We start from the raw sequence: 14,634 nt of genomic DNA, 5'->3' as shown, positions 1-14,634 counted from the left end.
GGGTGCAAATGTATTACAAACCCACAAAATATGTCATTTATTGATATAATAACTATTCATTATCACCAAAAAATTAATACCTTTTTACTCATCCTTCTAATATAGCACTAATTCAAAGCCAAAAACAGCTGTGCCCAAAATTACTTTAAATGGTGATATTTAGTATGGCTACCTAAGGCACCTACAGTAAATATTGATTTGAGTATTTTTGTTGGACTTTCTTGATTTTTTTCTTGTCGTAATTAGACAAAATAAATAAGTTAAAGGTCAAATGGATTTTACAATTTGTATCTTTGCTTCATGTTCCTTTGCTTTCTTATATGAAATGAAACACAGAGGCAGTGGAGTGCTCAATACATTTGCACACTACTGCTAACAAAATAAGACAAACCAGTGGTACTGCTAAATTATAAGAAATTGTTCTAAAAAATGCTGCAGAGTTGTCTGTTAGGCACTATTGCTATGAAGTGCCGCAGTACTCCAGCCATACAGTCTAGGGCAGAGATGTCCAATCCTGGTCCTCTATTAAGCAGCAGCACCTGATGTGCTGTGAGACAATATTCAAGTTGTCCTGTTAAGTCAGATTATCTCATTAAGAGCTGTGTTGGAATAAAAAGCCTCAGACACCCTGGTCTAGGGACTAATTTTACTTCATCCTGTTATTACTTATTAGAAATGAGGACAAAGACTTGATGCCTCCTTCATTGTTTCAATGCAACACACTTTTAACTGGTTTTAACAGACCATTGGACTTGTGAATCTGCATGCACTGCATATAAAAGCTCTTCTCAGATCCCACGGGGTTTCATTGAAATGAATGAAATCAGTGTAGCCTTACTGTTTTTTTTTAAATTAAGGTTAGATCTATCCTTACACCTATGGAGAAAACAAAAGGTCAAAGTCATGGAGGTTTTGATTGTTGAAAGACTAGCATTATCCTGGAATTAGGGCTGCAATTCACTGGCTAATCAAGAGAGAAGTCTCCTCCCCTGAACACAGGCCTCAATCCTCCTGTGAAGTAAAAAAGACAGAACATGAAACAAAAGAGCCCTGGAGGCATGCGCACCTTGACCGGGCAGGTAGGTGGTTGTGGTCTCCATGGTCATAGTGCCGCCCGGACTGCGGAAACTGGGGCTCAGGGAGCTCTGATTGTAGCTGGTGGTGCTGATGTTGCGTGTCAGAGAGCCCGCTCCTCCAGGATAGAGGAAGCTCTGATCCCACTTCCCATTGACAAACTCTGCAGAAATCAAATAAAATACATGATCCTCTGTCTGATCAGAGGAGAACAGCCGTCGCATGACAGGCCAAAGGGAGCCCTCTTGCAGAGCACCACTACACCTGCGCTAAGCCTCACAGCTTGGGGTTGCAGGGTCTGGTGTGCTGCAGTCAGGGATTAAGCAGTAGAACCACCTTCATTCCTCTCTGGGCATTGCTGCACGGGCACACAACAGGGATGTAGGCACAGAACTGGCACGTACTGTATGCGGCTAGATCATCAACTGGATCGTCAGTTGATGTCAGAAGAGCGTCCTACAGTGGCAGGCACGAGCAGAGGGGAAGATCCCGGAAGGGCAGAGTGCAGGATCACAATGGACCTACAGTGGACCAGAGCTCTGCAAGGCTTCAGACAACAGGCCTGGTGGGGGCGAAGGTGGGCATGCGTCTAGCGTGCAGGTCTTCACCTTGCAGTGGGAGCGGGGTCCTGGCCCGGCAGGGGCGCGGAAGCTCGTCACCGGTGCTGCCCTCTGTGCCAGAGCTGTACCGCTGGGGGATGACATCAGCTGGCAGCCTCCAGGACACCTTGCGCAGGTCCAAGTCCTCGCCAACCAGCTGGACAAACTTCCACCGCGAGCCTTTCGGGACAATGCAAGCACTGCGATTGGTCGCTGAGCTCAAGAACTGGGGAAGCGGACTCCAGACTGGCAGGGGCAGTGGTTGGGGAAGGCAATGGAAGCACCTCCCTTCATCCAAAGAGGAGAATACCCTGCTCACGAGGTGGGGGGAGGGAGGGGGCTGGCCTGGTGCGACGTGATGCCCGTATTGTGCCCACAACAAGCAGTTTGCCAAGCTTTGCTGACTGTATGCTGAAAAGAGAAGCTTTTTGGGAAAGGGGGATTTTGGTATTCCAGATCCCAGAACTCTCGTAAATGCAAAGAGGGAGCGGAAAGCCCAGCCGACCCTCTCTCCTGCTCTCCTGAACTGTCAGCACCTTAATCATCCAGATCCCTGTAGATCAGGTGCAAGCTGAAGATTAGAGATAAAGGCAAAACGTGGGAGATTCCGGCAGACAGACAGGAAGTGTACCGTACTTACAGACAGGCCCAGGAAGGTGGACAATGAAAAAACACTTTGCAACCAATGTACAGGAAATCAAATGCAGCATCACAGTTTCACCACTACTTCGCTGGATTGTACGGTTGTGCATGAATGCTCATTGAGTTTACGGGTCCTTTCGCTTTCTGTGCCAATTCTGTGCCCGGTCATCTCACCATTGTTGCAGAGCCCTAAAGCAGCATGCCCACCTGACTCCCCTTGCTATTGCATCAGGTACTCCACTCTCAGACCTTTGACTTCACACCCATGCTGTGGTCTTTGGGACCCATTTTGTGATCCCCTTAATGATCATCTTAGCGATGCCCAGTAGAAAGAGGTTACCAGTCTCAATAACATGGAAAGGAAATGTCCACCGTGACAGACTGATCATACTGCCATTGTGGGACGAGACTAAAAGAAAAAGATATGTGTCCATCAATACCTATAAATAGAAGTGCATTTTCATTCTGCGGAGCAGTTGAGCACCAAAGCAAAACATTTGTTAAAAAACAGTTTCTAGCACAAACCAGAGAGAAGCTTTATATATCCCAGGGAAAAAAACACTCTCATATGGCGGTTCAGTGCCGCAAAAGCTTTTTCACGTTGGTGGAACCAGTTCTTAATGTAGCTCTTTTAATAAGGATAACTGCCTACATAAATGGACATTAACCTCTGCTACAGTAATAAAATATTGCAAACCCAGTGTAACCTGTTTTAGGCATCTCCACACTGATCAATACCAATTATGATGCAAGGAAGCTAGTATTACACAATATTACTCATGGATATTTTTTTACATTGAGGACTCTCTAACTGCCTCTAGGGATCTAAATCACTAAATGATCAAGTTTACTTCAATCATCATTTTTAAAATTAAAAAGCTCTGCTGTTCATGAAGAATCCATAACCCCTCTCACTCAATCAAAACTGCATTCATAAACATCCTGGCAGCAAATTCAGATTCACCGTCAAGAGTCTCACATGTCTATTATAAAGCTCAGAGGTCTCTGCAATTCATGAAAAAGCAGGGTAAAAAAATTCAAGGCATATTGGTAATAATCATCTGGCTTTTATGTTGTTTACTCTAGGCTCTATCTTCTGATTTTAGATGAGTAAGTCCAATGTAACAATTGGGGAGGCACTGTGGTGCAATGAATAGCAGTGCTACCTTGCAGCAATGTGGCCCTGGGTTCAATTCCAGATCTGGGATGTTAACAGTGTGGAGTTTGTATGTTCTCCCTGTGTTCTCATAAGGTCCCTCTCACTGTTCAAAAACATGCTGGTAGGTTAACTGGCCCTGGTGTGTGTGTCTGCTGTCCATCCAATGCGTACATTTTGCTTACTTCCCTGTCACCCTGATGTGGAAGATGTGGCTAACAAAAAGGGTGGATGGATTTAATAATCAGCCCCCTTCACCATGATTATGAATGAAATGATCTTGAAGACCAGGGCAGTTTCTTAAAAAACAAGCGATAACACTCTCAAGCCATGAGAAACAGGCTGGTTAGCTGAAAAAAGGTACAGTATGGAGTAAAAACCATAAGAACTGTTTACAGAAATGTTTTTAATGCTTCCAGCCTGTTTTCCAGATCATCTTCAGACTGAATGCCTTTCCCCATCACTCACCAGCGTACAGCACCCCGCCCAACCCGGCCGAGAGGAAATCTGAGGGACCCACCTTCGTCGGACACGCTGGGGCGCTTGCTGCCCCCGGGAGAGCGCATGACATCAGAGCTGTACATCAGATAGCTGTCATAACCTTCACCCGCTTCAGCGTCGACAATTGGGATGTCTGGGATGATTGGGACTGAGAGACGGAGAGAGAGGATAAGCAACAGTTTGATCAAACAACTAAGGCTGATAACCCTAAAAAACAGGGCTTCCTCAGAAAAAATGTCACTCAGTCATCATTAGTGCTTGTGTTTTTCAAGCCATTTTTATCTTTGGCATCTGCCTTTTTTTTGTTCATTTATTCATTTTAATAACAGGTGGGCCGAGGTATAGAATACTACTGTTTAATGACAACACAAGAAAACAACAAAGCCCATCCTCCTGACAGTGACCAAAAAAAAGTAGTTTTCTGTACAGCAAAAAATTCTAACTATGTTCCTTTGACAATAGATATGTGTGGTTTCACCAGAAATTAAGAGGATTTAACACTTTTTGTTCTATACAGACATATAGAAAAAAACAGAATTTAAAGTTAACAAACACAAAATCCCATTGTTGCTTCAGACTCACTGGACAGGGGTCTGGGGGGCTGCGTGGCCAGGTTAATGGTGGCCTCCCTGGTGGGGCCCCAGCCAGCCTTGTTGCGGGCCTTGACAGTGTAGCAGTAGGTCTGGCACTTCTGCAGGTTCTCAATAAGTAACATGCGCTTCTTGGGGCTGTCGATCTTCACCTTCTTTGTGGGGCCCATGGGCTCTGCAAGACAAGGCAACGAGTCACTCCGCAGTGCTTACTGTATAGGAGTCACTCCACAGTGCGAAGGTACAGGAGTCACTCTGCAGTACTGATAAACAGTGAAATTCACTCTGCAGTGCGCAGGAACAGGAGTCACCCGACAGTGCAGACATACAGGAGTTACTTTGCAGTGATGACACTGTAAAAATCACTCCACAGTTGTTCAAGAGTTACTCCACAGTTCTCAGGTGTCACACCAGACTGCTCATGTACTGTACATTAGACACTCTGCAATGCTCACAAACAGGCAACCGTGTATGTTTTTAGATATTATTGGATATTAGAATTCAATTTCACAGAATTTTTATTTTGAATTGTATAATATATCAACTGAAGCTTTGATCTTAAACTAGTCTCCTTACTACGCCACAATGTGTTTTGTTATATAAAATCCCTACTACACAGTGTTGTTTGTATATTAAATGGACCAATACCACGATTGAGATATCGAATAAGAGCAGGAAAGAAACAAAGATGAAAAGAAGAAATGTTTCTGGGCAACATTCTGCAAGATCTCCAAACACTTTTGTATGCTGTTCTCCTAAACAGCTGAATGATTCCACCACACTGGTGCCTGTGTGAGTGAGCTGGCCTAAGTGACTATGTCTTACTGGTGTCCTCATTGATGGGCGTGTAGGAGACCTCATAGGCAGTGATGTCACCATTGGTCTCAGCAGGCTCTGCCCAGCTGAGCTGGGTGACAGTCGGGTTGATGACATTGAAGGCCAGGCGACCTGGCTCACTCGGCACTGTGGGAAGAGAACAGAGAACAGAAACAGCTGTCAGTCAAATGAGAGACAGAAACTAAGACCTGTAGATCACGCTTTTGTGATCCCTTCCAATAATAAAAGGGATAAACACAACATGCATGTATACTTAAGAGGGAATGAAAGGCTATTTGTTGGCTGTGTTTCTGCATTGCAATAAACTAAGGGTCAGTGGGGAGCAACCTCATTCAAATATTTTTTCAGGGAGTGGTTTAACATTTAGCCACAGGGTCATGATTCCATCCTTATGCTCACCGTCCTCCAGTGTCTGGCACTGCACCACATCAGAGTAACGCCCCTCGCCCAGAGCGTTGTAGCCGCACACTCGCATCTCATAGTCGCAGTAGGGGTACAGGCCGGTCAGATCTGCCTGCGGGCTCTTGCAATCAATGACCTGGGCATCAGACTCTGGGTCACCCTGGATCCAGTACTTCACCTGGACAGCACACACGGACACAGTGGCACCATTACAACAACAGCCAAACTTTGCCAAAGCATTGACAACAGGAAAAACTAATAGGGCGGATCAATCCATCCAGAGAGTGAGATTACTTCCATGAAGACAGCTTGCAATCCTGAGCATCTCACCTTGTAGCCGCTGGGTTTGCCAGGAGGAGGGGTCCAGTTCAGATGGATACTCTTGGCACTAGTGGCCTTGGCAGTAACTTTGGTGGGGGCACCAAGGCGTCCTCCTGGAGACTGGAGATTCTGAGAGAAAAACTGAACCTCATTGGGCCTACCATCACCTAGAGAAACAAACAGGTCTGCATGAAAAAGAACTGACCGCAAACTCTCAGCAATTAACATACACTCACAGAACATATTCTATCACTTCCTGGATGTCTTTTTAAAACAATTAACCTGGTAAACGCAGTTATGTTCCCTCATTTCCACTTTCATTTGTGTGGTTTAAGACTAGTATCAACAGAAACACAAGGTAACACACTGCACTACACTCCGTTGGGCTCGGATTTAAAAGCTATAGCAATGTGAAATTCCAGACACTTGGTCCTGTTGGCTGAAAATCACCACTACAATGGTATTTTGTAAATTAGACCTAATTCTGAGGTGGGACTGAAACAGCTCCTGTTGACAAAGTCATGCCCCCCAATTAAAAATCCCAGTTGCTCAGAAATCCATAGACTCCAGGACTGCAGGGAATCCAATATTGAAATTGACATGTTCAATAAGCTTTACTCCAGTTTAGTTGATAAAGCATATACTGTATAGAAGATGGGTCATTCAGAGATGCCCTTTAACTGGCTGTTCACTCTGTTTTGGCTGTTTGTTTCAGTCTTTACTGATGATCACTGCCCGGTACTTCTTAATCACTTCTTAAGGTGAGCTAATAAGAAAATGGAGCTGGTCAACAGTTTGGCCTTACTCGGCTCCACGACGGACACAAGAGTGGTCTTCCTCTCCCCGATGACCGCATTGGCGCTGGGGTCAAACAGCTCTAGCTGGAAGATCTCGGGTTTAATGGGCCCGGGGTGCATACACGGGTCAATCACAATGTTCTTCTCTGTTTCTCCAGGGCTAAACTTTAAGGGGCTGGACATTTCAAAGCGTGAAGCCTTGCGGGTCCGCCAGTACACCGTGGCAGGGCCCTCTTGGTTGTGGGTTCGAATCACAGGGATAGTGTAGAGTTGGTCAGCTGTCGTGAAGCCCTGGGTGCTCTTCTTGAACATCATCACACTGGGCTCTGCAAAGGGGAAACACATTTTCAGGGCTGACCGTACCAGCCTGGGCTTCTGTGAGTTGAAAGTCAGTTTTTCGACTCAAATGGAAAAGGAATCTGGTCGCAGATCAAGATGTGGTTGAGTGATGAGTGATTCAAGGGAGGGCTTTGATTTTAGCTGTCTTTGATGAGGACTCTCCAAGAGAGGCGTAGTTTCCAAGGCAGAGTGTCTTCAGCCTGCTGTGCAATGATTGCCAGTTGCAGAGATTGCCAGGTGCAGTGCCAGACTGCCAGGAGCTTGCCAGCTTGCAATGTGTTATCTGCGAGAGCTGCGTCAGTCCTCCATCAGATGCCTTAGCTCTGGTGTTTGTTTCCGGGTTTTGCAGTGTGTGAGGAAGCCAGTGGTCAGACAGCACATGTCTCAGAGTAACAGGTCTGTAGCAGCGAGTAGAATCTAGTCAACAATTTGGGCTCCCATATTAGGTAGATATAAAATTAAAAGCAATCAGTGGTTCAAATATTTTAGAATAGACTTCAATACTAAATAAACCTTTATTATTTTTCTTCAGTGTGTTTTTATGAGCTACCTTGTATACACATAATGAAAACATATTACACTAAATAAGTATTTTCTTCCAGTTTTGGGACATCCATAAACACGTAAAGAGCAAGTTCAAACGCCTTCAACTGAAGGTTTACGATTGAGAGAACTTTGAAAATATGTACCTGATTTAACTTTGAAAAAGGTTTTTGTGCAAAAACCTAATTTTAGATTTTGTGCAGTGTGATTAAAATATCACTCTCAATTTGATAGCAGTAACTCAGCAGATAGCAGTAAGAGTTAGAAAAAGCAGATGACAACTGAATGACAATGATTACTCTCCAGCCTTTTTGGGTCTTGACCAGCTAATAAACTCTTCCCTCATTCTTTATCATGGGCTACAGACTGGAACTGCCTAGTGCAGTTTGCAGTCTTATACTGTATATTAGACTACATATTACGCTCAATAAGTATTTTAACATTATTACACTAATGAGTACTAGCAGTCTTATGATGTGTCTGGAATGTTCCCAATGTGCACTATCACTCTAAAATACAAGTGGGCTCAGGTAGTCAGGTGTACAGCAAGCCCTACCGGGATCATCGGAGATGGTGACAGTGGTACGTGGGTAGCGGCCCAGTTTGGCGCCCTGCCGGGGGTTGCTGAGGTCCATGACAAACTGCTTGATCTGCTTCTCGCCCAGGAGGGAGTCGGCCTCTGTCAGCTCCAGCAGCTTCACTGGCACAGTCTTTTGAGTCTCTCCAGGCCGGTAGGTCAGCTCGCCTTCCGTGAATACATAATCCTGGAATAACAGGTCACAGGAAGACCTTTAACACTTCACATCAGGCTGGTGTTTCCGACAGAAACATTTTACGGTTAGGCTTTGGACTATTCCCACTTCTGGGTCCATTTCCGAAGAACACAAGAGCATGAAGAGCTGCACACAAAAGAAATCATCAGCTGTTTAGTTATTGCTCCATTGAGATACCTAATTGACCATATTTGCAAACTAATTCAACACATCTGTTGAAGTGGTTGCTGAGACATACTATCCATACAGAGCTAAAACGAATACATCCCAAATGCTGTATGCAATCAGGGCTCCAAATGAATAGTTTCTACTGTACAAAGAGCTATAGATGAAAAATGTATTTAGGAGGAGAGAATTCTGATGTCATCTCAAGTGCGTTAGGGGGTGTCACTCATTCTTGGCTCTCTGGTGTAGTGGGAGGTCCTCAATCATGTTAGCAACATGAGTGAATGCTGCCAGATGGTATTCTTACATACTATTTTAACGGCAATGACAACAGTTACCGTGTTGCCAGTAGCAATGATGACAGAAAAAGTCTCTAAAACATGTTATTTCATCACAGCTGTGATCAAAATCTAATTTAATTTCAATGTGTGATTTACTGTTTTTAAATTCTTTCTTAATATCTATTTGTAAAGATTCAAACTTTTCTAAACTATGCTCCTATAAGTGGTTTCTTTTCCCCCCGTGGGGTAGCAATAGCAATGAGAACGTCACCCGAGATGGGCAAGAGATGCTAACTGAGCTCACAAGGCCCCTCACCCGCTGGTCCTTGGCGGTGAGGTCCCGGGTGCGGTAGGTGACCTGGGTGTGCCCGTCCTCAATGATCTCACGGCTCACAGGGATGTTGGCCACCTTGTCCTGACGACTGTAGGTGTAGGATGGCTGCAGGAAGGTGAAGATGCTCTTGGCTGCAGGGGAGACACGACAGCTGTGTTTGAACTTGTACCACCGCAGCACAGCTGGACTGAGAAATGACTCGCGTCGCCATTGCAACACTTTGGATGGCACAAAATCACTGATGTGTCTGCCACTTGGCTCAGGTCTTGACTGAAAACCCAAACCGTGTTCGATATCCGCCCATCAATTCTTAATCATTACGGCTATGCAAAGTTGTTCATGATTTTAAGAATGCAGTAACAGGAATTGTCCTTAACCTTTGTTTTTCTCTCATGTCAGGTTTTGTGCCCAGCTGTGGCTTCTTAGAGAGTGGGAGTCATTTAAGAAGACTTAAAATTAAGTCACACCATGATGCAGATCACAAACCATACCGATTATTGTAGGACAGAATGAAAGATGGTGGAAAGGTTGAGGGACAAGTGCAAAGAAAGAAAGTGAAACTTGGCAAAGCAAAGTAAGCTGAAAAGGGAGAGAGGAAAATAAAAAAAACAAAGAATGAAAGAAAAGAGAGAATCTGGGAAATGATGAAGAAAACTACATGACTGGAAAGTACAACACAGAAATATGCTAGGTACCCTGTTCCTTGATGATGGTGATGTTGACAAATCGGCGTCCAATCTCAGCAATTCCCAATGGCACCTCTAGCGCCTCCACCCTCAGCTGTTTCTTGTCATCGTCCTCATCCTTGACAAAGAGCGGCACGCGCACATCCACTGACTCCACCCCTTCCTGCAGCTCCACCAATCCTGTTGCGTCTGAGAATGGACACGCCCACAGAGTCATCACAAACAGCAGGCCTTAAGATTAAGAGGACTAAACTCATACACTTTATGTCAATTCATGATTTTATATACTATTTAAATTGAACAGCAACACAAAATGAAAAAACCATAAACCATTCAAAACCTAGCCCATGGCTCACAGCAACAACTTCTTTCACTTGTCTTTTTCATCACTGTCAAGTACCCAAAGAGATTCACAAGAACAGTGGGACTGACAACTGTGTGCATCCTCTCTCTCACCTCTGTCTGAAGCCACGGTGTAGTAATTGGGCACCACCTTCAAGTCGCTGAACCTGCCAGACTGCACCTGTCTCTCCGTGAGCCTGACGATTTCAGGCTGGGCAGACCGTGGTGCAGAGAGCACTGTATCCACAACAGTGTGGTCCTGCCTGGGTCAGACACAAGGCACATGACATAGTGATCGACCTCATGCTGAATTGCACACTTTTACAAACTCCTACTGTGCTGAAATTGTTTAAATTGTAGAAAGTGAAGATTATTTCTTTTTAAGTTAAAAAAACATAATAGAGGGTCTTTAATGATTTTGCTTGGGACCACTGAAACATTATATATTCAAATTGTAGAACTTCTAATGTGTTTTATTGGATTTTTCAACTATTTGATTAATTATATGTAGTAATTATGGAGCTGGTTTTAATATGTCTAATGACAATGACAGCTCTCTGTTACAATTACATACAAAATATCTAACGATCAGTCAGATCTGTATAAATCTAAAACAGCATTTAGAAGGTCGCTAATGGTACACTACCTCATCCACAACAAGTGGAAATATGTAAAATGGATAGTAGAAAAAATGGTTACCTTTTACCAGCATTTGGTTGAAGTCTGAAACATAAAACACAGAGAAAACATTAGTCCATAAAAGCCTTGTCTTGGTCAAAATGGTTGACTGGTATTTCAAAGAACTGAAAGTAATTAAAAATAATAGCTTTCATAGTGTCCTCTTCCAGGTAGATGTACCTTTGAAAGTTAGATGGGATTCTGAATAACTCTGTGATGAAAGATTAAAGTGCATGAAGTTCTTTTGTTCACCGTATATTAAGACTACACCATCAAAACAGCGTTATGTTTATAGCACAGTACAGGCCCCTTCTCCCTGAAGTAGTGGAAATGGCACCGGAAGGGATAATGATTGAACCAGACTTTAACGTAATGCTAGATCAGGTGTTTTCCTCAGGATGCCATGCAAAAGAAGATGATCGTTGGTGCTTGCGGCAGAGGCGCATCACTGAAGACAACAGCAGACTGGTTACTGTGTCAACTCGGATAACCTCAAAGTGTTGCATGCATCATTTTCAAAAATAAGAAAAACACCCCTTGGTAGCAAAACCTCTTCCATCATGACTGGCATCCTGCAGCCTTTCATGTCCCAGGTGTCAAAGAAATAGGCAAATCAAACTTCTTTTTGTCTTTTATGACTCTTATTGTAATGAAAGTGGTATTGCAACCAGCAAGACAATGGAACATATCTGATGCTATGTCCCATTCAGCCTAAACTGTTTAAATTATGGTTTATGCAGATGTAATGAGTACAGCTCTCTTTTCCCTTGCCAGTATTTAATTCCAGCTGCTTGTGCGCTCTGAGCCAACACAGCCCCCATCCCTTGTAATATTTATGCATTTTCTAAACCTACTATAATCATGTTTAGAATAGGATGAACACATACTGTACACGAACACTAATTTCTAATGCATGAGTTTGATGTCTATTTCAACCAGTTCCCCAGTCTCATAGAACAGAGGAACATGATCTGCTGAAGAGAATTTCACATGAATTTCTCATAAACCAATGTGTTGAGGTTTCCCATGTTGAGAACTTCCACTCGATGTAACTGCATGCACTATCTGCTGTACCTGAATTTTGTCTTTTGGACCCTCTGTACTCCAGGAATCTGCTTGTAGACATCATTAAGCTGTGAATGAACCGAAGTAAGATGTCAGAGGGCGGAACATCCATAGCCAGCCTCTACAAGTTCCAATAGAATTATTGGCGATTTCTGCAAACGATGGCATGGGAATCCGTCATATTTCTGATCCCCTCCCCTCTTCTCTCGTCACGATCCCAATGCCGCAGGATGATTCCCTCCAATCGCCTTTACCAAAAACATCACGTCTGCAACAGGCCAGTCTTATGTGTGTCTGAATCCAAATATCAGCATCCTAGTTAAGATGTAAATATAAAATCCAGATGGGATCCCCAAATATTAGTTTGAACTGCCAAATTGTTCCATTTTGAATAAGTGCTATTTCAAATATAGATGTTTGTGTATTGTAAGTCCACCTTTTTACAAGGGTAAATCTGGATGTAGGTCTACAACCAAAATGCATAAACTCGACATTTTTTTACAAACTGTGAAATTACAAAGCTATGCTCTTCCTTTCATGGCCTATATTCTCCTTTTCTGTCTGTGTAGCAAATGTTTCTTTTGAGTGGGAGAGGTTGGCATCCACTAAATACTCATGGACGAGTCTCACAAACCACACCCTCTGTGTCTGGGCAGTTTAACAGCATGTTAGAAACTCGAGCATCAGTGTGTGACTCCAGGATGACTTTTTTAATTGCCATTTATTTTAACAGAACGACACAGTGTTGGATTGGCTTGATTGTTAAACAAAATGTATCTATGAATTAGCTATCCATTCACTTTCTAATCACTATCTCCTGCTGAAGGCTGTGGTGGTAACAGGCCGAGCAGGGCAGACTAGACGTCCCTTTCCCTAGCAACAATCTCCAGATCCTCCTGGGAGACTCCCAGGCCCTTCCAGACCAGCTGAGAGATACAGTCCCTCCAGCATGTCCCTGGCTCTTCGAGGTGGGTCGTGCCCTGTACACCCCCAGCAGGAGGCGCCCAAGGGGCATCCTTACCAGGGGCACAACTGGCTCTTCTCTATCCAGAGGAGCAGTGACTCTACTCCGGGTGATGGGCATGAGCGGGATGGAGCCGGACGGACTAGACCTTGGCCAAGTATCAGCCATATTTATGAAAAAATGTCCAACAGTGCCAGATTTACTTATATCAGGGGTGCTACTCACATTCTCCTCCACCTCCCTACGCAACAGGTCCGTGTCTCTGGCGTCAGGCCTAGACAGGCTGTCTGTGAAGAGACGAGTCAGGCGCAGGGACAGAGGATACTGGACTGGAGAGATAAAGTAGGAGGAAGAGTGGTCAATACAGATGCAGGCTGATTAGACACTGTACCACATTAACACTGCCCTGAGCTGGCCAGAGAGTGAGGGACAGAGAAAGAGAGAGAGAGAGACAAGACTGCTGAAGAAGGACAGAGTGCCAGTTCCAGGATTACTTTGTTTCCACTCTGCTTTATTTTGTGCCACTTATTCTGTGTAATATTTGAATTGCTAATAAACTGCTGCACAAATTAATGGAACCTCCAAAAACATTTAGTGACCCCCTGGTGCTCGACCTATTTGTGCTTGTTTGTTCGATTTATTGTCATTGATGAGTCAGTATACCCCCACTGAGCCATATGGGACCACAGTCGCTGTAGGCACACAGACACTCCAGGCTGTGCAGCAGGTGAGGTGCTGAAAGAGCCGGCTCAGACTCACTGGTCTCTTTGGAGTTGAGGGTCTGTGTGAGCGCAGTGGCACTGCGGTGCACATTATCCATGATTTTCCAGCGCACCACATCAGTGCTCTTGGGGGGTCCAGTCCGCACCAGTGGGGTGTCCAGGTGGTCAGAGGTCAGGAGACTCTGTCGCAACATGTATTGGTCTTCTTTGAAGCCCACCATGCGTCCTTGATCAGAAGCAGAAGTTAAACAGTGTAATTTGCACAACGTGCAAAGATCTTTACTGGGGAAAGAAACTCACCACAATTAAGGAACATTATCCCAGTTTAATGGATAGGCATATTACATATACTGTAAACAAATCACAAATGCATCTTTAAAAAAATTAACACCTCTTAGACACTTTCCAAACAATTCACAGTGGTCAACATTGCTGCCTCGCAGCTCTGAGGCTCTGGGTTCTGGACCTGGGGCACTCTATGCGAGGAGTTTGTATGCTCCCCCTGTGTTCATGTGGGTTTCCACCAGGTACTCCAGTTACTTCCCACAGTTCCAAACATACTACAGAAGGTATGTTAACATACTAGGTAGGTTAATTGAATTCTGGGAAAGTTGACCCTGGTGTGTGTGTGTGCATCCATGTTCGTGTCTGTCTGTAATGGACTGGCTTCCCATACGCCTGTTGTTTGCCAAAATAGACTCTCGAATCCTGAATTGGGATTTTCCATAGTGTAGCACATTTCAGCAGAACAGACTCATAGACACATCAAATAGACTCACCTCGCCCACAGCATGGAAGCATAGCCAGGCATGCCTGAGAGAAA

At 44.3% G+C, this 14,634-nt stretch overlaps 1 protein-coding gene across 4 annotated transcripts in view; it reads right to left on the bottom strand.

The window, feature by feature from the left end:
• itgb4 (integrin, beta 4) overlaps positions 1-14,634 on the bottom strand; it is a 48,067-nt gene that overhangs the window by 9,435 nt on the left and 23,998 nt on the right. For 2 of the 4 annotated variants that reach the window (XM_088599517.1, XM_088599518.1), the window contains 17 exons: positions 14,591-14,624; positions 13,849-14,037; positions 13,315-13,418; positions 12,135-12,193; positions 11,082-11,105; positions 10,497-10,645; positions 10,050-10,229; positions 9,337-9,485; positions 8,358-8,565; positions 6,928-7,245; positions 6,132-6,289; positions 5,799-5,979; positions 5,388-5,525; positions 4,555-4,737; positions 3,992-4,120; positions 1,683-1,853; positions 1,067-1,237 (listed from right to left, as the gene is read on the bottom strand). In XM_088599517.1, the coding sequence (XP_088455643.1) occupies positions 1,067-1,237; positions 1,683-1,853; positions 3,992-4,120; positions 4,555-4,737; positions 5,388-5,525; positions 5,799-5,979; positions 6,132-6,289; positions 6,928-7,245; positions 8,358-8,565; positions 9,337-9,485; positions 10,050-10,229; positions 10,497-10,645; positions 11,082-11,105; positions 12,135-12,193; positions 13,315-13,418; positions 13,849-14,037; positions 14,591-14,624 (2,545 nt within the window). The remainder of the gene's footprint in view (positions 1-1,066; positions 1,238-1,682; positions 1,854-3,991; positions 4,121-4,554; positions 4,738-5,387; positions 5,526-5,798; positions 5,980-6,131; positions 6,290-6,927; positions 7,246-8,357; positions 8,566-9,336; positions 9,486-10,049; positions 10,230-10,496; positions 10,646-11,081; positions 11,106-12,134; positions 12,194-13,314; positions 13,419-13,848; positions 14,038-14,590; positions 14,625-14,634) is intronic. The other 2 variants (XM_088599519.1, XM_088599520.1) reach the window with 2 other exon arrangements.

Source organism: Lepisosteus platostomus, chromosome 11, assembly GCF_059453375.1.
Source record: "Lepisosteus platostomus isolate fLepPlt1 chromosome 11, fLepPlt1.hap1, whole genome shotgun sequence".
In the NCBI taxonomy this organism is placed as follows: Eukaryota; Metazoa; Chordata; class Actinopteri; order Semionotiformes; family Lepisosteidae; genus Lepisosteus; species Lepisosteus platostomus.
Note: the sequence above shows the minus strand (reverse complement) of the source record. Positions and strands in the feature narration are given on the sequence as shown.